Raw genomic sequence first — 27,965 nt, forward strand, 5'->3', positions numbered from 1 at the left:
TTTGTGATAGGGGTTTTTTTATGTTTCCTGTTTCGACAAATAATAATTTGACATTCAAAAAAAAGGAAAAAAAAATAAGTGCTGATTTTTGTTTTTAACCAAAGCTTTGGGAGTTATTTTTATTCATTTAAACTTGAATTCACCTTTGTCCCGTATCCCTTGTTTTAAAAAAAAGAAAGATTGTAACAGAAAACAAAAAAAAAAAGGGTTGTTCCGTTCCAACTGGGAAGACTGTGTACATCATGGCTATTAATGTTTCCCTGGTGCGGGACACTAAATGGCTGACGCTGGAAGTGTGTCGGGAATTCCAGAGAGGCACTTGTTCGAGATCTGACGCAGAATGCAAGTTTGCTCACCCGTCACGGAGTTGCCACGTGGAAAATGGACGCGTCATTGCCTGCTTTGACTCCTTGAAGGTAAGGGCAAACGGTGCGCTGGTTGGATCTGTTCTGCCGAAAAAATTCCACCAACCTTATTAATGATGATGAGAGTCCATGCTGATTTCTTTTTGTTTAAAAGTTTTTTAGTTACATAGGCTGAAAAAAGACATGCGTCCATCAAGTTCAGCCTTTCCTATATCTGTTAATTTGTTGCTGTTGATCCAAAAGAAGGCAAAAAACCCTGGTTTCGCTCTTTCCAATTTTGCACTAACCAGGGAAAAAAATTCCTTCTTGACCCCAAAATGGCAGTCAGATTTCTCCTTGGATCAATAAGCTGTTTCCCCATAATTAAAGATTATATCCCCGAATATTATGTTTTTCCAGGTATCCCTCCAGTTGCAGTTTAAACGTCTGTACAGACTCTGATAAAACTACCTCTGCAGGCAGAGAATTCCACATCCTTATTGTCCTTACTGTAAAAAACCCTTTCCTCTGCTTTAGTCTAAATCTCCTTTCTTCCAGTCTAAGCGCATGACCACGTGTCCTATGCATAGTCCTGTTTATGAACAGATTTCCACACAATGGTTTGTTTTGGCCCCGAATATATTTATATAACGTTATCATATCCCCTCTGAGGCGACGTTTTTCTAAACTAAACAGATTTAAATTAGTTAACCTTTCTTCATAACTATAGTGCTCCATTCCTTTTATTAATTTTGTAGCCCGCCTCTGCACCCTTTCTAGTGCTATGATATGCTTCTTTAGAAAAGGTGCCCAAAATTGCACAGCATATTCAAGGTGCGGCCTTACTAGTTGTTCTAGTCTTTGTGTGTGCCTCTGTGACACTTTACATTAAATCGTAATTGTCCCTGAAAAGCATTCGCATTCATGTGATTATAACAAAAAAAGTTACTGACCAATATCGCAAGCGCATTGGATACACGTAAAATGCAATAACATAGTATCTAATGTGCAAAATGTTGTTTTATTAAACAGATCAGCTGACATGAAAGTATTGCATAGGGGAAATTAATATGTTCAAACTGATGGGGTGTGTGTCAGTCCTGTGTGTGTGTGTGTGTGGGGGGGGGTATTGACTTGGTTATTCAGTAGAATAACAGATCGTATTCTCTAACCCGTGACTGGCCAATAAGTAGACCTCCGGAAGTTTTGAAATCTAATTGCACATGATCCACAGCAATGCCTCCGTATATCGGGGAGGGGTGCGTGTTTCAAAAACAGCTGCTGATCTCCTTCCCGGACAGCGCGGACACGGCGAGGATCCCTTTGTGTTTAACGCCGCCTTTCGAGCCTTAAAGAGTGAAAAAAGTTTTAGTATTACCCATACATGGAACCCAATTAGCCGTATTGGCAACAATGTTATGTATAGTATAGTAGGTTGAAAAAAGACTTCAGTCCATCAAGTTCAACCTCTCACATATACCCACTTCTAACGTTGAGCCAAAAGTAGGCAAAAACCCTACTGGGGGCAATTACCGATTATGCCACAACAGGGAAATAAACATGATGCTAACTTAAAGTAAAATAATTCTTGGAACCTCATATTTAAAACAATGGATAGTTTATGTGAATATCTGCTGTATTTATTTAGCATAAAACCTAGATTAGCTGTCTCTTTTGGGGCAGAGAGTTGCGATCCAAGTGAATCCTAGCAGCTTTGCTGTTTCTAATACGCATCCAGAAATAACTTGGCCTCGATGTTCTTCAGTATGGATGATATATCTGTATTAAAATCTGTGGATTAGTAAAATGTATGGGCGCGGGGATTTTGTATAAAAAAAAAAAAGACCACCTGAGATCTGACCATTGTGGCAACCGTTGTAATGCCCCTAAAAAGAGTGCACCGGCTTTGTGCTGGAATCACTTAGTAGATAGCTTCTGATAGGAGATTGAATAATAACCCTTTGAGTGCCAGCATTTTATGTTGCATTACTTATTGCTCCAATACTTTCTGGGCTCCTCCCACTGGTTGATGCTCGCTGAAAAGTGTGAAACTCTTTTGTAAAGTAGATTAATGGCTAGGGTGGCACGCATTGAAAAAAATCACGTTGCCAAAGTGGTTGCCAGCCTGCCCCTATTTACAAAGAGTCTGATACCTCGGCTTGTTTGCAGGTCTGGCAGTAAATATTTTGCTGGTCGGAAGCCTCAGAAGAGTTTGTAAAGACAAATGTTTTATGACCCATGTAGTCTGCCAACAGGATGTGCGGAGATAAATGCACTCGCTTTATTAACCCCTTTGCAAGCTCCTGCAGCTTTGTCTGAACAGAGATCCAGTATGTGGAGTCTAAATGCCAATTTGATTCCGGTATTGTATGAGCAAACATCGCACCCTGCCAAAGTTTGGGTTGCAAAACATGTTGGAAGAAAAAGCCAATGCCAATACCCTTGAAACATTTGATTTAGGTCCAGAGTTGGCTTGAATATTTCAATTGAAATAAGATTAATGGGTTTACTTTGAGCTGTACTTATGACCCGTAGGCATAGCAGGTATGATAAAAAATAAAGTATTTTCTTCAAGAGTTCTTAAATGTGCTATGACTAAGAGAAAACACACAAAAAACATCCAGAGATGTATTACTATGTATCCTAACGAATTGTCCAGGTCCTCTGGCAGAAAACCAGACCCAAAACATTAGAGCCACCGCCATATTTAACTGTGGGCATGAGATATTTTTCCATGTGGCTACCTCTCTGTGTGTGCACCAAACCCACCTCTGGGGTTTATTGCCATAAAGCTCTATTTTTGTTTCATCTGACCATAGAACCCGATCCCATTTGAAGTTCCAGTGGTGTCTCGCAAACTGAAGACGGTTGAGTTTGGAGTATAGCAAAGAGGCCTTTTTTTCATGAAACCCTTCCAAACACCTTGTGGTGATATAGGCGATGTCGGATTGTAGTTTTGGATACTATCTGACCCCAACATGCAACTAGCTTCTAGGTTTGGATATATATATATATAATTATGTGTGTACAGGCTATGTGTAGAGAGAATAAACAATTACAGTTGTATCCCATCAGCAGAATGTTTGGCAAAAGTATATATCCAGAAAAAGAATGGCATGTGATGGAACACCCTTGTATTAAAGAGCCGACATGTAGTTTCTTTGACTTTTTTACTTTTTTTCTCCACAAACCACTTCTCAAGAGTCAGTGACCTCAGAATTCACGTTGGCTGTGGGTCACCATAATGCCATTGAAACCCATAGGAAGCCGCTAGCTGCGGGATTTCCCTGTTTATTAGGAGGGGAGAAAAGTTAATGAGGATCTGGGGGACAAGATCTGGAGGGCGCTGTTACAGTTCAGTAAAACTATGTGAACCGATTACAAAATCTGTTTTACTGTTTCTGCAGGAATATGTGAAGAATGTTTTGCAAATAAATATTTGTGAACAGTGCCTGCGTTCCTATCCTGGCTCTTCCTCCCCTTATTTGTTATTTCATACGAAAGATAAAAAATGTGTATTGTTGATCTTCACTATTCCCTGAATTGCTGCTGTTTTTCTTTAATCAGGAAGCTGGGAGGATCACCCAGGAATGTTTAACCTCGGCCCAGATCTCGTCACGATTGCCTGTACAATAAAGTACATAAAGTCCATTTATATTGTGGGGCGAACACCATTGTGGTGTTCAAAGCTGCTATAGCTACTGCTGCGCCTAGACCCACATAGGGTAACATTGTTTTACAGAACACTCATTGTCATTGTTCAGCCGGACCCCCCCCCTCCCTTTCTCATTTGATTGGATCAGATGAAGGGCCACGCACGGTTAACTCTTTCAATTCCAGTGGAACTGTGCAATGATTATACTAAAGTATATGAATAATAATCAGAGGAAATTGCTATTTTTTTTAATGATTTCTAACCATGGAATGTTGCTGAAAAAATAAGCGTCAGCATCTTGGGAACAGTATTCTGTCCGTAATTTCGTTTAATCATTTTAATAATTTAATGTGTACTTTAATAGTTGTGAAAGCACACCCTATGGCTCACCTGATTGCTGTAAGCTCAACAAATTTGACTTGGTATTGTGGTCTGGCACTGCAAAGCAGAATTTTAAATGGAACAGGAGAACATACGTTCAGAAAGTTTCAGGTTTCATCCATTTCTGTAATTGTGTTGATCATATTAAATAAAGCAGTAATAATCTGAATACAGCTCCTGCGATACCCACGATGTACCCCTCTAAAGATAGCCTCATATTGTTGACCGCAGTTATTGGTTGGAAATCTTGATTCTTGGTACGTTCCTGCGTATGTTCCAGATTTCCGCATAGCCGTTGGCCAACGTGTTCTAAATGTAATGCAGAAACGGCATGTTTTTTTGCTACAACGTTTAACCTTTTGATGGGAGTGATTTTAGGCGCTTTATGTCATAAGAGCTTCCATTTAAAAATCAATACAGCAGACTGTTGCTTTGCTTTTCTGGTATCGCCAAGTCGCTGTGCTCCGACCATCTGAAAGAGCTCTAAATCAAGCAGGACATAGAGGGTTTGTGAGAGAGATTTGTGCTCTAAGCGGCTTCTTGCGGGTTGTTACAGTCAGGGACATGTTTTTCATTAGGCAGAGCAGGTATGTGTCTGAGCTCCAGCTATCATGGGTTCTGTGGAAGACCCCTGTTCATACCATGCAGGCCTCACCTATGTTTTACCGAGCCCTATGAACTTTTAAATATTTACAGCCCCTTTGATCCATACCCAACCCATCTCTTCTCTTGCACGTGTCCTGTTTACAAAGCCTTTTTAAGTGTTGTTTTTTTGTTTTGTTTTTTTAAATTAAAACACTAGGTGTAATATTCCCCTATGTCGGACATACTGAAACCCTGGGAAAGCTGTCATTTCACAGTTAATTTCTGTCAACATCTAGATAGATCAGGCCAATGCATATGCAAATCATAAAGTTGTAGTATCAAGCAGTCTCTTCTGATACAATAATGAGATGCTCCTTTTGAACCTTTAGCCATTGTCAAACTTTAGTGTTGGAGAGGCAAGCTTGGGCTATACCTTTTATCAACTTCAGAATGGCCAGAAGTCAAAAGAAGCATAGGATGGGATAAGGGTGGTTATATCTGTTATGTGTGTTATTTAGTTATATAAATCAACCTTAGGATAGGAAGACACAAATAGTTTAGATTACAAGGCTTTCTGTAACTCAGAGCTGGATTTATCGATGCAGAATTACAAAAAACAATGCAGGGGAGATGCCTTCTAATATATACATTTTGGTAAATAACCCTTTAAATCTCTATTAGTCAAGATGCTTTCTACTCGGTAAAGTAGAATCAGAAAGTATACTCAGACCTCACTTCCTGTGCGACAGAACGCCCCACCACTAGTTTCCCCCAGTAAGGAGTGGGCATCTCAATGTCACGTTGGTTCCAGGCAGCCTAGATCTGAATGCTAATGAGCGTGTGAAAAAACCTTGGAAACATTTAGGCATATCAAAACAAAATATAGGATCCCGTTTGGGTCACCATATAAAAATCTAATATTGCTTCATATATCTATTACACGCAAAAAGTTGTGGGCTGTCACTTAGGATCACATAAGCTTAGGTTCCCTGATGTCCCATGAGTAATGAGGTGTATCATTAGCTAAGGTGATTACAGTGGTTGAAGTTTGAAGCAAGACTTCTGCTTATCCATGGGGCTTCCGTTTATAGACTTGTATTAACATGAGAAGTGATTGAGTGATGCTGTTATTTTATAGTGAGTCACGGGTTAGAAAACACACCCTACTGGTCATGTATAAGCTGTAAGTCTTACATTTATATTTCCTAGAGGCATTGGAGTTCAGTGAGAGAAACCTGTCATTTTAAAGGGATATTTCTTAATAAGTCTTCCATTTTTTTTTAAGTGTGACCAGCTTTGTTAGTACTAGAGAATTTGCTGATGCCCTACAATGTGTGTGTCATATGTTTAAAAACACAGCAACATATATGTACAATTGAACATACATATTAATTATTGAATTCCCATTAAATGAGGACACTGCAAGTGCTGGTCACAGTCCGTTACATTTAGCGGTAAGTTGAGGAATTTTAGTTGCGATTATGATTAGGATTTACAGGAGTGTTACCTGTGGGCAGGTATGAATGCACGCTATAGACTATTAATCTTACAGATAAATCAATTTTCTGGTTTATGTTCTGATTTATGTTCTAGTTGATGAATTTGAAGTGCTGGGGGTTTGTCAACAGTGCTGCGGCCTAGATTAATTTTACTGGATCCGTGTTTTTTAAATTTCATTGGGTTGATAGGCTGTTCTTCAGAGGACGTAACATAAGGACTCCCTGGGTTTTACCCTTTTTCCCCTACAGATGAGGACTTGTTCCTTTATTATGTCTGCCACCAGGAGAATCCAATATACGCATGACTTCTTTGTGCACTGAAACCCTTGAGGCTGTCACCTTGTGCTTCCATCTTTGACAAGGTGGATCCTATGTTTATGATCTAAAGATAACTTGTTTTAGTTTTACAATTCCAGCTTTCCAAGCTGGCATTTTATAGAATTTTGGCGCCATGGCTAGTGGAAGTTGGCTTCATCATAACATTCTCGTGAAGTGATGTGCCTGCGATAACTGCTTTGGGAGTTTGTATAGTTCTACCTATTGGTAGCAGATGTTCTACAAAAAGTCTAGTTGTAGACATGTAAACATATTAGGAACAAATCTTAACAAACATAAAACATGAGAGACGGCTCAGGCCAAAAGTTTACGTTCACAACTCCACACATTTCATGTCACCATACATTACTTTTAGCAAGTCGGTTAAGGCATCTACTCTCCTATGTGAGAGGTCATTTTAAGACGATTGAATACAGACAGACTTCCTTCTGCTTTAAATTCACTATATCAGAATTCCAATGGGTCAAAAATTTGCATACTAAAGTTGACTGTCTTTAAGACGTGTGGAAGATTCCAGGAATGTGTGCAGTGTCGTATATATGAAATCTTTCATTAAAGGGTGTGATCTTTGTCATTGACGTTTATCAACTAGAATTATTCTTTTCCCTTATCCCTCCCAGACAGCCAGTGTATATATTAAACTCGGAATGACCTTATTAGCACTAATAGTCTGTCTAATAATAACTTGCAATGTAAGCAGGCCATCTGCTCAAACATTAGGGACAAACCTTGGAAAATGCAGCTGTTCCATTAATTTCACACCATATCACACGCTGAAGGCCAGAACTCCCAGATTACAGTGAATGGGGAGAAATAAGAGTAAAACAAATGTTGAAGGCAGGGCGTGAAAAAACCCCTTTAAACGCTCTTCCCACAAACATATATATGTAAGGCCATTTCAACAGGGCATTGTTCATTTTTTGTCCCAATTGTTATGGGATAACGCTACTTGATATTTTTTAAAACCGTTGTACAGGACTGTAGAATATGAATGCGCTGTATAGACCAATACATATTAATACACATGAAGCTGATCACACACTGTTTTAGCAATGGGTTGGCTGATTTAAGCAGCCCGGAAGTGCCACAGGCGTATCTGACCTTAAGCTTGGTACATTTTGGAGGAACTCGGTCAAATGTTCTAGAAGAAATAGTGATGAAACCCATTGGCATCAACATATGTACAGAATGTGGGGACACAATACTGTTTAAAATTTGATTTTTATGCAGACTGGAAAGGATACATTGAAACTGTGATCTGGCTTCAGTAGACTACACTTGGTCTTGCCACCAGGTCCATCCGGTCTAGCACCCATAGTAAAAATAGTTCACCTGGAGATAACATAAGATCCAACTGCATTAAGTTATATAAAACATCAAATCTGAAGGTGAGATCCATTTGGCCCAATGGTCCTTTTCTAGATAATGTGTAGTCCTAGACCTTTTGATTTTTTTATATTCTTCTGCCAGATGATCTCCTTAACAAGTTCAGTGCCATCCTGTTGTGTCTTTGCTCACCGTTCAGGAAAACGTTTGCAGCGTACTTTCCCTCGGTCTGCTTCAGTATCCTGGGGGCACAACAGTATGGAACTAAAATCTTAAGGTCGTCATCTTTCCTTATAAATTAATATAAAAAGGTTTAAATCAAATAGAGTCTAGGACTATACATTATCTAGAAAATGACCATAGTAGATGGGCCAAATGGATCTCATCTTCAGCGATCAGATCTAGGCTCATCGTGCCTAATTCAATATCACTTTATTGATCTGTCTATTTCTACACATAGAATACAAAGTCGAGTGAATTGCATGATAAAAATTGGAAGGCAACATTATCAGTAACAGCGTACAAGCTACATAAAGCTAGACAAATGCACGTTTATATGCAAGAAGTTCTTTGAATGGGTGTTCTTCCAAATGTGATGTCTTTCATGACCTTTTACGATGAAAGCACTTTTACTGCATGTCCAAGGGTGGGGTGACAGGAATACAAACAGATTCCTACTAGATTATGCATTTTTTCGTTTCTTTCATAATTATGTGAAAGGTCCACTTATGTCAGCCTGGTATGTAAAAACTCCTGAAGGTAATCTACCACCTGCAGTAAGACTAGTGGTATTTTACAGTTTGTCGGCAGAGTTATAAAAATAAAGTATTATGCAACCTCCGAATCCGTTAAGCATTGTTACAGGGGCTCCCTTGTAACTTTGTAGGTTTACTTTGTCCAGAGAAACTGGATAAGCCACACAATATAAGACAAAGGCTTCATAAAGGGGTCTATTCACTAAAGCGGGAGTTGAACACATCCACCTTTTATCACTATACCTCATCAAGGGTAAACCGGCAAGCGTATCCTGCATGGTTGTGGTCCTGCATAATCCAAAATTCGTTATACGGGGCCAGCTTAGCCCTTCTTGCAAGGGAAGCTCACTGGGATGTGCCCTTGATAGTGCATAGTGATAACAGAGAGTGGGAGTTTTAGCTTCAGTTAGCCCCATAGGCACTGTAGTGGGATGACCGTGGCTCACTACGAGCCACGGTCATCACTACAGTGTGAGACGAGATTTTTTTGTTGTATCTACTGTCAAGAGGCCTGTAGCCATAGAGTGATGGTCCTAACCATCTCCCCACTTTAGGCCACTTGGAGCTCTCCCTCTTCTAGGGGGGTGTTTTTTGTGAGGTTGGGGGTGTGACTTCAGGTGAGCAGGGGTGTGGCTACATCCAGGAGGGGCGTGGTTAGAGGTGGGACCACTGCAAGGCCACATAAAAGCTGCATTAGAGGTCTTGCAGTAGCCAGACCTCCCTTTATTTTACAGCTTCCTGGGTTGGTCAGAAGAGATCCTTAACAGTTACCCAACTTTTTAACCTAAGCAACTGAATGTATACACATTAACTAGACCATGATTTCCTAGCACATATTATGTGTAATTGCCTTGCAGTATGTGGGATGTATAGCTGAGTGACTCCTTTTTGTGAGTTTATATATTACATGTAATGTAGGGCTGCATATTAAATGTGAAATATATGGCTTGGTAAAAAAAAAAAAAAAGAAGCTTAAAAGATATCAGGTTCAGAAGACAGACACAAGCATTTGACACTTCAAAAATGAATGATTGGAGTTATGTTTCATCAAGTATACCCCATAGCATTATGTGCTTCCTTTCTCTTAAATTGAAGATGGATGGGATGAGTTCCATGTGGCTATGAGGTATGCATACCACAGGCTGGAGAAGCCTGCTCTTTCAGTGTTGAGTGTGTTGAAACTCAGGGTTTAAAAGAAAAATGCTTAGTATGGTATGCAGATCCACACCTGTGTGGTACATGAAACTTTGTGAAACTCTTCTTTAAAGGAGCTGTGATGTTTTTTGTCTTTTTTTTTTTTTTACTTGGCTAGCTCTATATGAAGCCGCCTTGCTCAACCCAGAACCAGCTGCTAATGCAGAATGGTCTTGATTTCCTGTGCACATGCTGGACAGGCCCAAACCGGTGAAATTCCTCCCCTGTACCTTTGTTTCTGCTCATGTAACGAATGTGTTGGCGCAGGGCCGCTGGCTACAAAATCATAGCCACAAAGGTGTAAGAGCATAGTTTGTGGCTGCGGGTATTCAGCAAGCATTGTGATGCCTGGGTCCGAGGATGAAACGCTACCAATGCTGAGCTTACGGCACTGCTGGACATCTTCCGATTGCGAAGGGAAATAAAACATAAGTCTTTAACCTGCTGCAATGAGTTTCCTTGGCAAACCACTGTGTCTGTGCTCCTCAATGTTGCCCGTTTCTTGGGGCTTCTTCAAAAGATATTGGAAAGAAGACCTGGAAACCCCTTTTTTTGCCTTTAAATTTCTTCCTGGGAGAGACTTGCTGAAGCAGTATAACCACCTTGTGTCTAGTTGCTGTGCTCAGTCTATTCATGGTATATGACTTGAGGTCCTCGGCAACCTCACTTTGTTAGTGAGTTTAGCTTTTCCTCAACCAGTTTTATCCATACTACAGCTGGTTCATTTCATGATTGTCAACTAATTTCTTAAATTGTTTAATCATACACATAACTGAATGCCTGCAAAATCCTTGACTTTTGGACAAGTGAAGAATTGTTGCTGTTTTGAAGGCAAAGGGTGGTCTAACCAAATATTGATTTAGATTTTTTTTTCTGTTCACTCACTTTGCAGTTTGTTAAATGATAAATTTTTTTACAGGCGCCTAAAACACAGTACTGTATTGCCATCCATTGTGTTCCGATAAACATAGAAACATCTTGTGATGTTGATGAAACCGTCTGATGTGCTTTAGCTCTTAAAAGGTTAAACTGTTGTTCCTCTAGCTGCTTTTCCAGGACACCGATATATAAAACAGAAGTGCCATTGTATATCCAAGTGCTGGATTCTTTATTCAGGCCAACCTCGGATGCCAACCAATTATGGCATTGAACTCAACAGTTCGAGCTTTAACAAGAAGCCCAGCCAAGACCTGTTACTGGGGAGGACCATCCAAGCTAAAAGCTGTTTTTTGCTGTATTCATTCAGAAACCCTTTATTTCTAAATTGTAAGCTCAGCTCAGTCTATAATCAAGTACTGCAGTGTATTCACTGCTAAAGGACGGTAATTTACAGTGTCTTGGTGTAAAACAACCATGATAACCAGTTTAATAGATATCATTAAATTGGTTGCAGTTCTGATCCAGTTATTTGGTGGCACACCTACAAGATAAGAAAAAGACCACAATTCTGGTATCCTACAAGTAGCCATTTATTGCAGAATTTATATTCCCACCAAGGCCAGTGTTATTGACTTGGAAAGATTTTTCAATTAACTATAAGAAACCTAATGCTTCAGTTTGCAGACTAAAATCTTTTTCTTTTGTTTCTATAGGGTCGGTGTACAAGAGAGAACTGTAAATATCTCCATCCTCCCCCACACTTAAAAACCCAGCTAGAAATCAACGGACGGAACAATCTTATACAGCAGAAGACAGCGGCCGCCATGCTTGCGCAGCAGATGCAGTTCATGCTTCCCGGCACACAGCTACAACCAATCGTAAGTAACCTGGAGGACTCTTCCGTTTGTGAGTATTATAGGGCACGATACAGATTAATCTGGCTGCATCTCTGGTCAGAAGCGTTGGTCTGATGCTAGGAAGCACAGATAATGAAACAAGGCTGCTCAGAAGAAATATAGCGCAGCCAAGGTAGCAGTTACTTGCTTCAAAGATTTATTGTGTATAGAACACGCTCACGTGAACATCAGTTGGAAAGAAAAAGTCAAGGTGACGGAAGCTTAACGCGTTTCGCGCCTCTGATGGCACATGGCGGGGAATCTGACTTCAGAAACCAAAACATCTGCGATGTAATGGCTGAGAGTAAAGAAACAGTTACCCCAGAAGTCCAGTTGCAGACGTCTGTTATCTTCTGCTCTTACATAGCACATGATTAGTTAAGTTTCCTACATATGGCAAGATCACTGGCTACAGGGCAAGCTTTAGACTCAATGACTGCTAAAAAATAAATAAATAACATTACAGGTATCGTAGGAAGAGTGATTGGGCGTACCGCGCTGCAGAGTAAGATAGTGCTAAATAAAACGATAAATAATCATATGAAAAAGATGGGGCTACTTCAAACTTGCGCTACCATCCCCTAAAATCTAGGGGTTAACTAATCTTCCAAATGCACGATCCCTTAGTCTCTGTGTTCTGGCAAAGTGCTAAGTGGCAAGACTTTAAAAGTGCTGTTCCACCTACTCTGCCATGTTTAACACTTTTTTACCATATTGTTCCATGGAATGGAAAATGCGCTACTGTTTCCTTTAAGCATATTTTATGTACACTTTTTAACTCGCTAGTTATTTGCAGTGTATGCAATATATAGTTACATATGTGGAAATGACATTGGGATGATGTTTTGTGCTGCATACAATTAATATATGACCCTTGATACTGGCCCCGTCGAGCCTGAAATGTCTACACACCTCCAATGTGTTTTGGGTTTTGCTATCTCTTATTACGTGGCCTGCATGTTGTACGTTGAATCGTGGCAGGTTACGTCTGATGAATTAATAAGAGTGAGGAAAATAATTCTTTGCCACGGCTGTACTTAACACGAATCACCGGGCGCATACATCGCATTTAACCTCAAACCTTTCTGCGCGCTCTCCATTAGTTTTAAATACTGGCACTCGGAACTCATCAGACCCCCGAACAAGGGCTCCGGGAAAACCGCTATTTAAGATAATGTCACTAAGTGCTAAGTTACTTGTACGGCAGGCTTGTAATTAACAGCGGCTGAATAAATTTATCAGAAACACCACACTCTGCATTTCTGAGACTGGCATTCAAATAAATCCTATTCTCCTTATAATAAAAGCCAACTGCACCAGGACATCAAACAGCCCATCATTAAACTATTTGCAAGCGGCTCTGGGAATACGCCACATACCTCTAGGATGGCCAAGCTTGGTCTCCAGACTCCCCACAAGAGCAAATAAATCAATATAAAAAATAGAATTTATTTCCTGTTTAATAAAAAATGTTTTTAGAATAGTCACATAGTTGACCTGTAACAATACAGAGGTTCAGGAATAGAACTGGAGAGTCTCTATTATCTACTGTTAAAGGGGAAGTCTCAAGGAAAAATATTTTTCTCCTTGAAGATGAAATGCAGAGCTGTATTCAGTAAAGTAGGGTCGTGTTGACAAATCTTGGTTTTATTTAATTTTGCTCCAGTAAACTTCCTTTAACTTCAGACCTCGAGGCCGCCGTTGTTATCAGTCATGTGATATTTTGAGTGAGTTTCCCAACTGAAGCACCACATCAGGCTTATTCCTTATGGGAATGCTGTCCACCATAATTTATTTATTAATCAGAGCGTCAACCATGATTCATTAAGACTGACCCATTCTATAGTTTAGCGCAAGCCATATGATAAGGAATGGGGGTGTTTGTTTAGTAGATTGGGCTAAGATTACAGAGCGAGAACAAACTTACAAATAGCTAATATGCAGCTGGCGGAAACATTACAAAATGCAAAAGCTAGTTTAAAAAAATAAAACCACACAGTCTTTTTAAAATGTATTTTTAATATGATACTGATAATAATAACGATGGGGGTTCCCACTTAATAGAAGGTGGAGTCCTGAAATATATAGTAAGGTCAGTGATGATGGTTGCTCTGATAATTACATTGATTACTAATCATGTTATGTTGATTTAATCGTTGGTGTATTACAATGTGTATTCAGGAAGTATGCATTTTTGGCCAGACTTACTAAACCAATACAGTGTACAGATGTCTGTCCCCCCCGTTGACATTGACATTGTTCATCTGACATTGCCCTCTCGTTCTGCTGTCCCCAGGGAACATGACTTTAATTATGTTAGGGGTTTGGAGACATGCTGTCTGGTAGCTAATTACATGAAGGACTGCAAAAAAAAAGCACGGTGATGGGGAAAAAAAGTGCAGTTCGGGAATGGCACCTTCGTGTCAGATAGCACAGTGACATCCTTCAATAGTATTAACTCATACCATCAGGTACGGACGCGCCAGTCAGATGCCGTCTATAGATACCTTCCTACTGTTACCTCTCGGAGCCTGTTTGCGTAACCATGCTCTGGTTTTCAGGATATGATGATAAGATGTTAGAGTAAACATTTAGGGTGAAATATTAAGTACTTTCCTTATGGGGAAGCTGCAGCTCCTTGTCCAACAATTGTCGCTTGAAGCAGACAATTGGTTGCAGGAAAGGTCTTGTGACAATCGCGGTGGAAGCGCTGGAACTGACTGGGGGTAAGTATATCGTGTGTTGGATATGTGTTTGGCCAAACACGTTTCCTGCGCGACATATGGCTGGGAGTTGTAAAAGGGGCAAAAGTATACGAAGGGATTCTGCTGAATTTCCCCATGTATTTACAGGGGAAACCAAGAAAATCTAAAGGAAACATTCATTTATCATACGCCTGAAAGTGCATCTGATGGCCGTAGTGTCCCTTTAATAAATACAGTATGTACCTGGTCATATGCAATTAATTTATGGAACCTCCATTCCAAGCACAACAGGTGGCTATTCACACCCTTATCTAAACTAAAACACAGATCAATGCATTATTGGCTTATGTTTTTCAGGTACTTAGTACAATAAGGAAAGGGTTTTCTTCAGAATCCACTCCTAAAAGAGGATTTAATTGTCAAGTTTAAAGTTTCTTCCAAGATCAGTTAATGTCAGTTTATACCATGCTGTTGCTTATATCACCTTGGCTGGCTTTTAATCGGTCACATGATAGATGGGTTATATAGATTGTGGTCATGCTTCATTGATCTGCAGAATCTGTTGGATGTCCTAATAAATAAATTCTGAGACACAAGCGTTCTAGGCGCGCATGCTGCTCACCCAACAGCAATATTTTTTATATCTCAATGCCATTATCTAGACGGCATAGAAAATATCAGTTCAGGATAATAGCTAATCCATACATTTGCTAGAACGGTGCATAGTTAACATTTTATTCAATGCATTTTATGACTAGTGCACTTTAAATAGCAACCTATTTTTGGTTTCACGTGAATTATCTTAGTAACGTTTTGTGTGTTTTGAACGAGCAGGACATTTTCCTTTACCTATGGCGAGCACGGCTAAATCAGGAACACACGTATCTATATAACAACTCCTAATCTATTTACATAAACATTTGTAATCTGAAAAATTGGCAGTCAGCAGCATATGTTAGGAATCAGAGACGTAACGGCGTACTGCTTATTAAGATGGGTTCTAGAATTAGTCAGCGACTAGAATGAATCATCACAGACGGCGAAACTTTAAATAGATGGAGAGGAAATGGATTGTATGTGTAATATAAAAAGCAAAAGTTTTTTTGGTGGAGATCTGCAGAAATAAGAAATAATGTATTCAATATGTGCAAGAGGGCCAATGAGCTATTTCCTCGCTTTCTTAGGGTGGAAGAATGCAGTATTATTCCTTAATTGTACACTGTGCATTGTTATTGAATTGTCTTTAAAGGACCATTCCAGCCCTGTATTTTCACAAAATGCATATAGATTGTCTTCCGATATACACTTCAGCGGAAGCAGAACAGACCGTATTCAGGAAATGAACTTAAGTATGCTTCCTGTTAACTCTTCCTGGATTCAGGAGGAGCAGATAAAGGCAACGTGAAGTGAGACAGTCTCGTTGTTTAACACCATTAACTAAAGGATGCATGCGGTAAAATGCATTAGAATTCATGCTAAATTGACTCCTATATGCTTTAACCTAGACTAGACTGTGCCTTCTAACCAACCCTTGAAATATGTGATAAGAAAATTACATTTTTGTTGAATTCTTTAAAAAATAAACATTTAGCCGTAAAGGTTTGTACTCTTTGAATTTGTGTTGTAAGAAGCCCTTTGAAAAGTGTTGGCGCTATAGAAATAAAAGATTAATAGTAGTAATAATAATAATGGAACATGTTATGTGCTGTACCATTTGCTTTGGTTGCTGGATGATGCAGCTTTGTTACTAACGGTGCTTATAACACATTTGCAGCAGTCCATTTTCCATCTCTTATTAATAATGTAATGGTTTTCTAGATATAGATTCCCATTTATTAATGGGTTTAATGGAAAAACTGAAATAATGCGGTATTTTGTTTCTTGTCAACAGACTACATTTTCTGTGACCCCATCTCTTGCAACAAGTCCTTCAATGGCTTTTAGCCCGTACCTGAGCCATGTTTCTCCAGGGATGGGTTTGGTTCCTGCAGAGCTTCTACCAAATACCCCTGTCCTGGTTTCTGGTAATCCAGCTGTTACAGTACCCGGAGGCTCTGTGGCCCAGAAGCTTGTGCGCACTGACAAATTGGAGGTAATTGGGAGCACGTCCCAGGTGTCGGGACTTATATTTATCCCTACGACCATCTATCCCGGGTGTCGGGACTTATATTTATCCCTACGACCATCTATCCCGGGTGTCGGGACTTATATTTATCCCTACGACCGTCTATCCCAGATGTCGGGACTTATATTTATCCCTACGACCATCTATCCCGGGTGTCGGGACTTATATTTATCCCTTCAACCATCTATCCCGGGTGTCGGGACTTATATTTATCCCTATGACCATCTATCCCGGGTGTCGGGACTTATATTTATCCCTACGACCATCTATCCCTGGTATTGGTCGGGGCAGCTATGGGAGGAGCTTACATTATACAGAAATCTAATTTTCTAACCCAGAATGCCCTCAGAGATTTGCATGCAATGAAGTGCCTCATAGCACATGCAAAATGATGTACTTGAATATACATTTAAGATGACAATGGGATTGGAGGGCTTATTTAAAAATAGAAAAGGAGGAAATAAACACAAAAAGAGTCTATGTACAGAACACAATTGGGTTTATTTGTTTCTTATTCTGTATTAAAAAGCTTCAGACAACGTTTACCTCTGTTTAAGGTTTGCAGAGAGTTCCAGCGTGGCAACTGTACCCGTGGAGAGAATGATTGTCGCTACGCACACCCCATAGATATTGCCATGATCGACACGAACGAGAACACTGTAACAGTTTGTATGGATTACATCAAAGGCCGGTGCTCTAGGGAGAAATGCAAGTACTTTCACCCCCCGGCACACCTGCAAGCCAAAATAAAGGCAGCCCAGCACCAGGTGAACCAAACAGCTGCAGCTGCCATGGTAAGGGCATACCCTGTTTGCATCTGTGCAAGTGTCTGGAGGGTAATTAAAATGCTTTTTGCCCTTCTGGGATGGTAGGACGGTGGTTTGAACCAACACCTAATTCTAGATACAGCACATAACAAAGAAACAATTTCTGGACACGTTAAAAGTGATTCAAGATACGTGTTGCTCCCGGGAAATGCAAATTCTCATAGTGCAGCTGCCACCAATTATAATTCCCATCATGCTCAGTCACCGAAAAGGGATTTTCTTCTACATACTTTTATTTTACCTTTTGTAGATACCAGGAAGAAAATTAAATGATTAAACTTGATGGTGTCCAACTGGGCTTTTATTTTTACCCCAGAGCTTTGTACACATTTCTGTTTCTCATGGTGAGTGCCTTGGAGGTATTGCCTTTTACAATCAGCCCCATACATTTATTTGTGGGCACTCTCACAACTGGGCATTTATGCCTTTGACAGGTTGTTTAACAAGGCTGGGGTTAGGACTCTATATAAAAGTGTCCAGCTCCTCTCAAGTTAAAGAAGATTAGTGAGAACAGAAACAAGACAGGTTTTTCTAGAAAGGTGGACAGTAAAGATTGTTAATATTTTTTATAAATTCCTTTATATGTATACTTAACATACTATAACATTGTTGTTGTTTGTGTTCTTTATGCGTGTGTTATTGGCTTAACTAAAACAAAGGCATTTTGTTAATATTTTGCTTCGGTCTTTAGCAGTGCACCAGTTGTACCATTTTACACGATTCGCACCTGAAAAGTTGAGTGTTAGAGGTTTATGGTTTCATCTCCTTCACTATTCATTATGAAAGGCCAACACTGGTACCTCGTTCCAGCAGGTACATTTTGAGCTGGCTTTGCAAAATGTGCACGTAATGTGTGAGGAGACTATAACTATCACCGATTGATCTATACATTCTACAAGGCCAGTCAAGAGCTTCCTGCTTGAGAAGCTCGGTGAGGTTGGACCTTCCTAATGTATAGTGAAGTCAAGGAGTAACACACTTCTTTCAACCCCAAAGTGACGTGATTACCTATTTCGAAATTAAGGGGATCAGGCTTTTCTTCTAATATGTTTCCTCCATGCTCGTTGGTAATCTAGTGTTCGTGCCATACAGTAACAAAAATAGCACATGTCCCATACCGCATCTCCATCATCCTTCATCCGGCGGCAGCACACATATTCCGCAGCACAGGCTGTTCATTAACCTGATTTACTTTTATGAGGCCTTAAAGCAGCAATCGTGATTTCATCTGCGTTCATTGTTTTTAGATTTTATTTATTTATTTTTTGTAATGCTGGTGGCTTGTAATGTACAGTTTATCGGAAAATATAAATATACAGAAGCCGTATTCCAGAATTAAAAAGAAAAAATAATTAAAAAAAAATCAAAAAAAAAATCATGGCAATCCAGCAGTTGTGATCCATTTCTCTAAGCCTTACCGCCCCAGCCGGGACAAACCTGCTTCCTGAAGTGCTGGACTTTATATAATGTTAAAAAGAGACTGAATTTCATTAGGATGGGTTGCTGCTTTGGGTTGTATGAATTAAGCCTCATTATTTGTGTCACACTCAAATAACTATAGTTTCCATTACACACGCATGCTTTGTCTTTCTTAATATATAATGTGTTTTTTTTCCCTTCTCTTCACCTGTCCACATATTGTCGCTCTCCTTACGACGCACCTCTGCTTGCTGTTTTTGTTGTTGCGCTTGATCCCTTTTGACCCACTGCCATCATGTCCTCCCTGCCTGCTAATTAAGACTCAGCCAGCTGTCAGATCACTGAAGCGACCCCACAAGGCATCCCTTCACCTGGTACTTGGACCTTCAACCTTGCTTTTGCATGTGATCCTCTGATACTCATTCACTTACATTTTATGTCAACTCTTGGTTTGCAGCCCCCATCTGTGTCAAGTCAATCTGCCTGCCCTCTCAATTTAGCAGATCTACTTAAGTGATAACGGTATATATTATTATTATTTCCTAATATGTTAGATACAGTAATTAACAGCTTTTTTGGGGCCATTTCAAAACATTTGCCAAACTTCTAATTGAGTTCACCAAATATTCATGATCAGGAATTTCATCTCTCTGCCCGGTGTAAAGGAATTGGAGACCAGACTGTCAAGGAATAATCCATTTAAATAATTCATGCATAAAACATGCAGTAATACAAAGCAGTGTTGGCAAGTAGGATGTGTCGGTTTGCCAAGACTTTTTCACTTACGGTTTTTCAGGCAGCTGTCCTGTGGATTTGCTTATATTTTCTGCCCTCTTAAATGGTGTTGACAATGTACTTCATTTTTTTTATACCTTAAGTACTATAGTTTATTACAGCTACTGCCGTTGGAAGCAGAATTCAAAATGCCTCTTCGTAAAATTAAAAAAATTGTCACGCGTTTTTATATAATTTCGTACCACTGGCACGCACCGGAAAATCCTTCAAAAACCAATAGATGCTATGAAACGAGACCATTTTGGGGCTGCAAACCGGAGTTTTTTTTTTGTTTTTTTTTTTAAGCTGTAGCATTAGTTTCCATTGCTTCAATTACTGCTGTGTGGCGGAGACCTTTTCTTCTTCGCAAGCATTGCGCTTTTTCTCAGACTTTAATTCAGTTTTGTCAATGTGAGTGTTGCAAACAAGTAAGGTTGTGGGCCACAGGATTTAATTTATTACATTATTCATTAAATATAGGTTAAATTTTTTTTTATTTTTTTTTTTTACATTCCCATTGCCATTTTTCATTCTGTCAGACTTGCCTGAGTTGGGTTGTATTTTTATGATCTACAATCCACTTACAACCATTAAACGCCAAATCTTCAGCGTTCTGCATGAAACGACTGCTGCCTTGCCCAAGCTATCTTAGTGTATGCTCGGCTATGTCCATTTCAGCTTATGAGATATCTTGAGCCAATGTATCTATATCCATATTTTATTGCGATAATAAAACAACGTTTGCTAGCTAGGTGAATGAATTCTGGCATTCTTTTGTTATCTAACATGAATTATTTACATCAAAACTTCTTCATATTGCTGTCAAAATCACGTTGCCCACAATATCTTGTTGTATCTTAAACATGGAATATGCCTTGTGTGCGTGCTCAATCTTCTTGATGTCTCCTTCGTAGTAACCCTTTTTTCCCCCTTGCAGTTGTGATTGTTTTTACCTTAAATTTATCTTATTCGGCTGATCTTTTGTTTCCTGTCTTGGGACAATGACTCGATCGCAGGTGGTTGCGTATATCGGATTTTGAGATGCGTGCATATTCTTTGTGTTTGGTTAGATCTCCATGCTTTCTTTCTCAATCCATTGCAGGCGCTGCAACCCGGAGCACTTCAACCTTTACCAAAGAGGCCAGCACTTGAAAAAAGCAACGGAGCTACCACAATGTTCAACCCATCTGTTTTCCACTACCAACAGGCTCTAGCGAATATGCAGTTACAACAACCTACATTTATCCCCACAGGTAAGAGACGCTATAATGGAGAAACTTGGTTTCATTCAGCAGTAATACAAAAAAAATTTCAGAAGAAAGCAACCGTAGGGCAGTCCTATATTAACGGTATTCTTTTATCTACCTTGACACGGTTGCTGTATTGTGCTTGTTCCTGCTTTGCTATATCAAGTCACCAGAGCCTACTGGAGCCTTGTTATGTCATGGTATGGCAGGTCACCTAATACTGTGTAAGAGGCTACAAACGGAAGTATCAAACCCCCCATTATGGGGTGGCATAGAGAAGAAAAGTCAGTATTTGGGACCTCTGAATGTTGAATCGAGTAAAGCCCCCATCTTTTCGCAAGCGCATCTCATTCTCGTTTTTTATATGGGAGACTCTTGAACAGAGATGTTAACCGGTTACAATGTTTGTACACCGCATCCCACTGTACAACATTGTCAGAGGAATTCCATCAATATCTGACCTCTGATACTGTGTTCAAACATTTTTCCCCATAAGCCCTGATTTAATGCATTTTATTACCTATCCTAAATGACAACCTGACACTGAGAGAACATTTTTATTTATTTAATTTTTTTTATGTATTTTTGAATTGTCTGTGTATACATGGGTGAAGATTTGTAAATCTGTACAAGTAACATAAGCAAGAACTACACTGTTCAGCATTTCATCTCGGTGACGAGGACTGCGTGTCAGACGTACAGTTCGCAGTGCCAATCATTACAAGGAAGAGGAAGCTAAATGTAACCCTTTCATAGCTAAATGCAGCATTAGAATCATCATCACAAGTACTGTTGTAATCTGATTTCCATCTAAGTCACAGGTATAGACACACAATGTGCTTAACCTAGTAACACACGAATAATGATCTTTCATTTCTTTATGAAACCCACCCATTAAACGTTCACAGTGCTGAGGGGAAAAGTAAGTGAACCCTTGTACTTAATAACTGGTCAAACCTACTTTGGCAGCAATTACCCTAAACAAGCGCTTCCGGTAGCTGCAGATCGCACCTGCGCAACATTCAGGAGGAACTGTAGACCATTCTTCTTTACAGAACTGCTTATACGATGTCTGGTGTGAACAGCTCTCTCGAGGTCATTCCAGAGGATCTCTAATAAGTTAGGGTCTGGGCTCTGAGGATTTTCATTTTTTTTTTAAGCCATCCTATAGAAATTTACTTTGATGTTTAGGGTCATTGTCCTGCTGCATTACACAACTTCTACCGAGCTTCAGCTGGCAGACAGCCTTACATTATCCTGTATGACACCTTGATAATTTATTTTCCCCCTTGATGATGGCGACATAAAATTTCATCGGTCCACAAAACATTTTCCCGGTAGCATTGTTGAGTGTCAAGGTGATCTTTGGCAAACTTCAGGCATGCAGCATTGTGTTTTTGGAGAGCAGCGGCTTCCTCTGTGGTGTCCTGCCAGGAACTCCTTGCCTGTTTTTTTGCGTGTGGTTGACTCATGACCAGAGATGTTAACTTGTTCCAATGATTCCTTGAAGCCTTTATCTTATTGAGGGTTCTGCGTTGTGCCCACTTCTTGGAAGAGTTTAAGTACAGTACTAAATTGTCTCCATTTATGAACAGTCTGTATAACTGTGGACTGATAACTGTAAACTATTTGAGATTACTTTGTAACCTTGTCCAGCTTTATGCAAATCAACAATTATTGAGATTTTTTTCGGAGGCATGGTTGACACAAGCAGATGCTCCTTGAGAAAAGCAAACCCAAAATGTTTGAGTGTTTTTACGTCAAAGTAGCTCTAAAACACACCTCCAATCCCGTTTCATTGGTTAGACTCCTGGTTTGCTAACTCCTGACTCCAGTTAGCTTTTGTTGAAGTGATTGGTCTGTGGGTTCACGTACATTTTCCTACCCCCCCATTGTGAACGTTTGATGTATTCAATATCGGCAAGAAGAAAACAATAATCTGTTAATTAATCCAGATTGTGTTTGTTCATTATTGTAACTTTGATGAAGATTATATCTAATGACAAATTTTTTACATAAATGCTGGTAATGACAAAAGGTTCACTTACTTTTTCTTGCCATTGCACAGTTTATAGCACATAAAAAAAGACCAAAAAGTATTGCAACTGCAGACGTACGAAGATATTTTTTTAATGTAAAGTTTAATGTAAAGTTTTAGATGGATAGCAATTTCCTAATGTATTTCTTCAGAGAAACAGTAATGCTACTATTTGAATTGTATTGTCTGCGTAAAACTGTACATCCTGAATATAAAAAAAAGAGCAATTCTGGTGCAAATGGTAACAGTGGAGCAATGAGCAGACACATTCCTTTACTTTATACGGCAGTTGAACCAATTTTACCATTTGCTCTAGAAATGTAATCCCTGGGAACTTCCCAGAGCACAACCACTTTATGAGGGAGTGGCTTTGTGATGGGCGGGGCTAGCCCCATACAGTCACAACTAGTCTGGGAGTAGAAGAGGATGTGGGCGGGGAGTGGGTGTGGCCAAACGCCACTGCCCTGCCCAGAGAAAGAGAAAGCCAGCCCAAGGAAGCAGTGCTTCACCTGGAGTCTTTCTGGTCCAACCTGGAGAGTTTCAGCAGATACTTTTATTGTGGGCTAATGTACCAGGACAGAGCCAAAAACAAACAAAACATTAACTTTTGCTCCTTGTGTAAATATGAAAATGGAGTGGATTTCGTATATTAAAAGAATTTGTGTTTTCCCCCATTGCTACACTTCAGTTACATTAATGAATATTTTTATGCTGCGGAACCTACTGTTGACAATGAAGCTTATCTGTTCCTGTTGTCTGTCTTTTTATCATCTCACTCTGTTTGGGGGGGGGGAATTCTCTATTTTTCTGAAACGCTAAGCTACATCATTGTGCGTGGTCAACATAAGGACTCAATAGTTTGTCATAGCAACATCCTTCACATTCCCACGCAATAAAATGACACTGCCACATTGTTAACCTTTTCGTGAAAATATTATTGATTGTATGTACAGTAAGAAGCTCTGGGTAAATTATTGGCACTATATAAATGTATTTTATATAATTCATATTATTCATATAAAAAATAGATAAAAGAAAATAATTGCAAAAGTTGTATTGTAGTTTCACCAGGCTGGATTAACCACATAATCTTCAAAAGAAATTAGACATGCTTGTGTATTGTATTTATTTGTATTATTTATGTTGTGAAGCTGTGTGTCAATATGTGTTACTGTACAAAGTAAGATGTATACTTAGTGGGAACTTCTTTCCATGAGGCATGTGTTAGTAGAGTTAAAACATGGTCAAGGTGCTGGGGGTCTCAGATGATTTGGGTTCAAGTTAAATTTAGTGAAGTCCACAATGTGATTATTGCTGGTACATGTCCATATATATCGTCACAGTATAAGATTGTAAATGGAGCTCACTGTGGAATATTTGATAACCAAATAAATCATACTGAATTGTTTGCAGGCAGATTAATTAAAAAGCACGCATGCTAATAATTGTTTATCAGTATTCTATAACACAGTGTTAAATAAAATGTGACTTTTTGTGGTTTTTCCATTTTTTTCCATCTGTAGAATCTGTATTAAAATAGCATTGCCATATTTAAAGAAATAGTGCAATAAATAGTAAAAGGTGATTCTCTTTAGTATCGTGAAGAATGCAGTGAGGAATTACCCCTTTAATTTGCTCCCCAGAGGAATAAAGAGTGACAGTTATGTTTATTTTCCCGATCGTAGGGTGACACACATCATTTCTGTGCTTATAAATGTACTGTGTTTTGAAATGTTTTAGTTTCCGTAATTATAATTAGCTTTTCCCTTTTTTCTCTTTTTTTTTTCTTTTTCTTTTGATAACGCTGTCTTGCTTTGCACTGTGATTGCATGCTGCTCCCGGTGTAACCTTCATGGTGATGTCACATGGCTTGCTGCTGTGATACCTACCACGCTCCTCCAATCCACCGTATGTTGCTATGGTTACCATTAACCCTCCACCCTCCTGTATGTCGCTTCCATGGTTCCCTCCTGAAAGTTCCCATGATGCACGGTGCTACGCCCACCACTGTGTCTGCAGCAACAACACCTGCCACCAGCGTGCCCTTCGCTGCAACAGCTACAGCCAATCAGGTTTGGCCCTTTAAATAGCTTTATTTCATATGTAGAATCCTGGCATATTGTACAAATAGAACATCATATGCACCCTTTGGATGGGGAAAGTAGTAGTATTATTTGCCACCTAATATAAAATTATACTTTTTAATGTAAGTTAAGACGTGTTTATATTATATATACATTATATATAATTATTTTGGAGGTATCCAGTATTGTCATTCTCACTTGAAATGATCAAATAATCATTCCGCCATACCTGTCCTTGGATGCATATGGTACGTGCTTGTGGCAATTTCTTCCTTCTGCTAAACAGAAATGAAATCATCCTGTAATGATACAGGAACAGTGCCTTTTGTGTGTAAGATACAATTACAATTTGTATGTGTCGTCAGACATTCAGGGCCGTCATGTTCTAAATAGAAACAGAACAGCAGATTTTGGGAGAAAAGAATGTTTTTATTTTCTGTATAATTTTTATAAATCAACCTACATATTGCTGTATGTTACTCCATTCCCACTTAACAGAGAAAAGCAACCTTGAGAAAACTTACTATTAATTTAACCAACAGAACATGAGAGTAATATTTTGGGAAAATTGTTCGGTGATATTTATAGTTATGAATTGTTACCTGCTATAGAGCTCACTATTTCCCTATATGTCACTTTCCAGCAATTTTAAGGACACAATATATATGGGGACATTTTAATTATTATTTTCTGCGGACCTATGTGTAATATTTCACAAATGTAAACATATTTAGTAATGTACTTTTTGAGAGATATACTGTACCTGAAAAGTCCAAAAAAGTGAGATATGTCAGATAAGATCAAGTTATATTGATCAAGTTAATCGATAAAAGTATACTTTTCTGTAGCCGTATTAGAAATTGTAAGGAAGCAGAGAAGGCCAGCAGTCATTTACCTTAACTTATATTACTTATAAGAAAGGTAGCGTACAGCCGACTTCTCCAATATAAGCCATCCATGCGTGGCATAACTACCGTAGTAGAACTACCTGCAGGGAAGTGTTTTAATTCTAAGTCTCTCCCACTGTAGATATCCCAATTTTCAATAGATGAACTGAATAGCACCATACACGTATCACAGCTGTTACCAGTAGAACAGTAAGTTTTTCTTTCTAGTATTCATCTCAATTTACAAACACACTTTTTGAGGATGTACATCAAATTATAAAATCTTAATACCCGTTGTAGAGTTCTACTGAGTGCTGTTCCACCTTGCTTTCCGTGGAGATAGTGGTCACAGAACAAAGTTCTTCATTGAACAGAAAGACGACGGAGCTGCCCGAAAAGGCTGCTTGGCGTTAGGAGTCTCATTTAAAAAATGATGACCTGCGCTGCAACCTTTTTCCTAAATCTTTAGCTTTAAACTGAGTAACTCTACAACGCGCGTATTAGGATGCCTCCTCTCAACGCACCTAACGCAGCTTCAGTCTAATCTGTAGAATCACAGATACTTTCGCTTTCAAATTAAAGAAAAAATAGGTGTATGTACAAATTTACTGTTACTAGATGTTTTCTTTCAGGGAGAATACCTTTACTCAACCCAAATGCATCCACATTAAATCAGTCTACGGAATTTAACGAACCTCTGCAATGTTTCTGTTAATATTTTGCTAACTGAATTAAAATAATACAAAATAGGCTATTTGTCAGTTCTGCAAAATGTTGCTTTCATACTGTGTTGCTCCATGTTGCATTCCATGCGTGAACCTCGTAGCACGTTTTAGACTTCAGATATTTTTACAATGTTTCTTAAACGTACTTTCCTCGCAAGTGTCGTTTTATCTGAAAGTTCAGAAGAAATGTAGGCGTGTAAGTTTGATTTGGCAGTTTCTCCACGTATTGTCTGTGGTCTAAGGTCTGTATTGTATTGTGGCCACGATGATCATCCAGCCATGGTTGACTGAGTGACATTGGAATTGTAATATAACAACATCAGAAATCCCCATTCTCTTAGACATCAGTTATTAACGAAAGAAATGTACAGATTCTCCGACAACAAAAAGAGGCGGAAAGAATGTTAAAAAGTCAATTTAAAAAATAACATTTGGGGTTTTTTTTTTGTACTGTATACTAGAATAGCCATATCACTCAGTGTTATGCTCTATAGGTAATAAATCTAAATAATGAGGTTTAAACATTGATGTTTTATGTCTTGAAATACGTTAAACAAATAACTGTTTTGTGTTTTAAAACAATTATGGACCGTATTGTTTTATTTAAGTTTAGCATCAGATGTATATTCCTTTATTTTTCCTCCCTGAATCATGAAGCTTCTCGTTTGTTTTTTAACGTTCCTCACTCTGTTCTTCTTTTCCCCTTTCTAGTAGACCATGTTGAAATTTTGAACAGCAGAATTGTGGAATTTCAGAATTTATCCATGGGAAGTTATACATGGCCTTTCTGTAAATACCCTCTCCTGGCTTCCTCTTCCACCTCGACAGTAAGCCTGCTGCAACCTACATGTTAACCAAAAAAAACTAAATAATGGGAATGTCTGAAAACAGCACTATGAAAAAATAAAAAAAAAAGTTTAAAAACTACAGAAAAAAAAAATACAAACATAGCTCTTAAAAACAGTTATACACGTAGGATATTATAATAGACTTTTGTAACACATTTACTTTTAACACATGTAATCATTCTGTGTGTACCATTTAAACAGCGTTCACACAGTGAATGCTTGGATTACTGCATATTATTGATGGATTCATGGTTTAAAGTGTTATCTTACTGTTTCTGTTTACATCATAGTTAATTCATTTTAAGTGTGTATCATTATCAATTATTTGACACGATCTTTTTTCATTGTGATTATTACATGCGTTGTTTGTTTAACATTCTTTGTATTCTGAAAAACAGAGACAAAGTGGTTTGGAAACAGGCCTGGAATATGCTTT

At 38.9% G+C, this 27,965-nt stretch overlaps 1 protein-coding gene across 2 annotated transcripts; it reads left to right on the forward strand.

Annotated features, from left to right (window-relative positions):
- Positions 1–226: 226 nt before the first annotated feature.
- On the forward strand, positions 227–27,965 carry MBNL3 (muscleblind like splicing regulator 3). Of its 2 annotated transcripts, XM_053472504.1 has the most exons (8): positions 227–416; positions 11,668–11,832; positions 16,447–16,647; positions 17,238–17,474; positions 20,803–20,953; positions 24,963–25,057; positions 26,099–26,166; positions 27,393–27,962. In XM_053472504.1, exons 1-8 carry the CDS (start codon positions 243–245, stop codon positions 27,403–27,405), a joined length of 1,104 nt encoding a protein of 367 aa, XP_053328479.1. In that variant the 5' UTR covers positions 227–242; the 3' UTR covers positions 27,406–27,962. The 2 variants fall into 2 exon arrangements, with proteins under 2 accessions (XP_053328479.1, XP_053328481.1); XM_053472506.1 differs by lacking the exon at positions 26,099–26,166 and having other exon boundaries at positions 27,393–27,965.

The sequence above is a fragment of the Spea bombifrons genome, chromosome 8 (assembly GCF_027358695.1).
Source record: "Spea bombifrons isolate aSpeBom1 chromosome 8, aSpeBom1.2.pri, whole genome shotgun sequence".
Classification (NCBI taxonomy): domain Eukaryota; kingdom Metazoa; phylum Chordata; class Amphibia; order Anura; family Pelobatidae; genus Spea; species Spea bombifrons.

Bases quoted from the DNA above. Each gene is read 5' to 3' on its own strand.
- MBNL3 (XM_053472504.1), top strand. From the start codon at position 243: ATGGCTATTAATGTTTCCCTGGTGCGGGACACTAAATGGCTGACGCTG. The intron at 417-11,667 runs GTAAGGGCAAAC...TTGTTTCTATAG, and splicing joins CCTGCTTTGACTCCTTGAAG to GGTCGGTGTACAAGAGAGAA. The intron at 25,058-26,098 runs GTTTGGCCCTTT...CTCCCACTGTAG, and splicing joins CAACAGCTACAGCCAATCAG to ATATCCCAATTTTCAATAGA.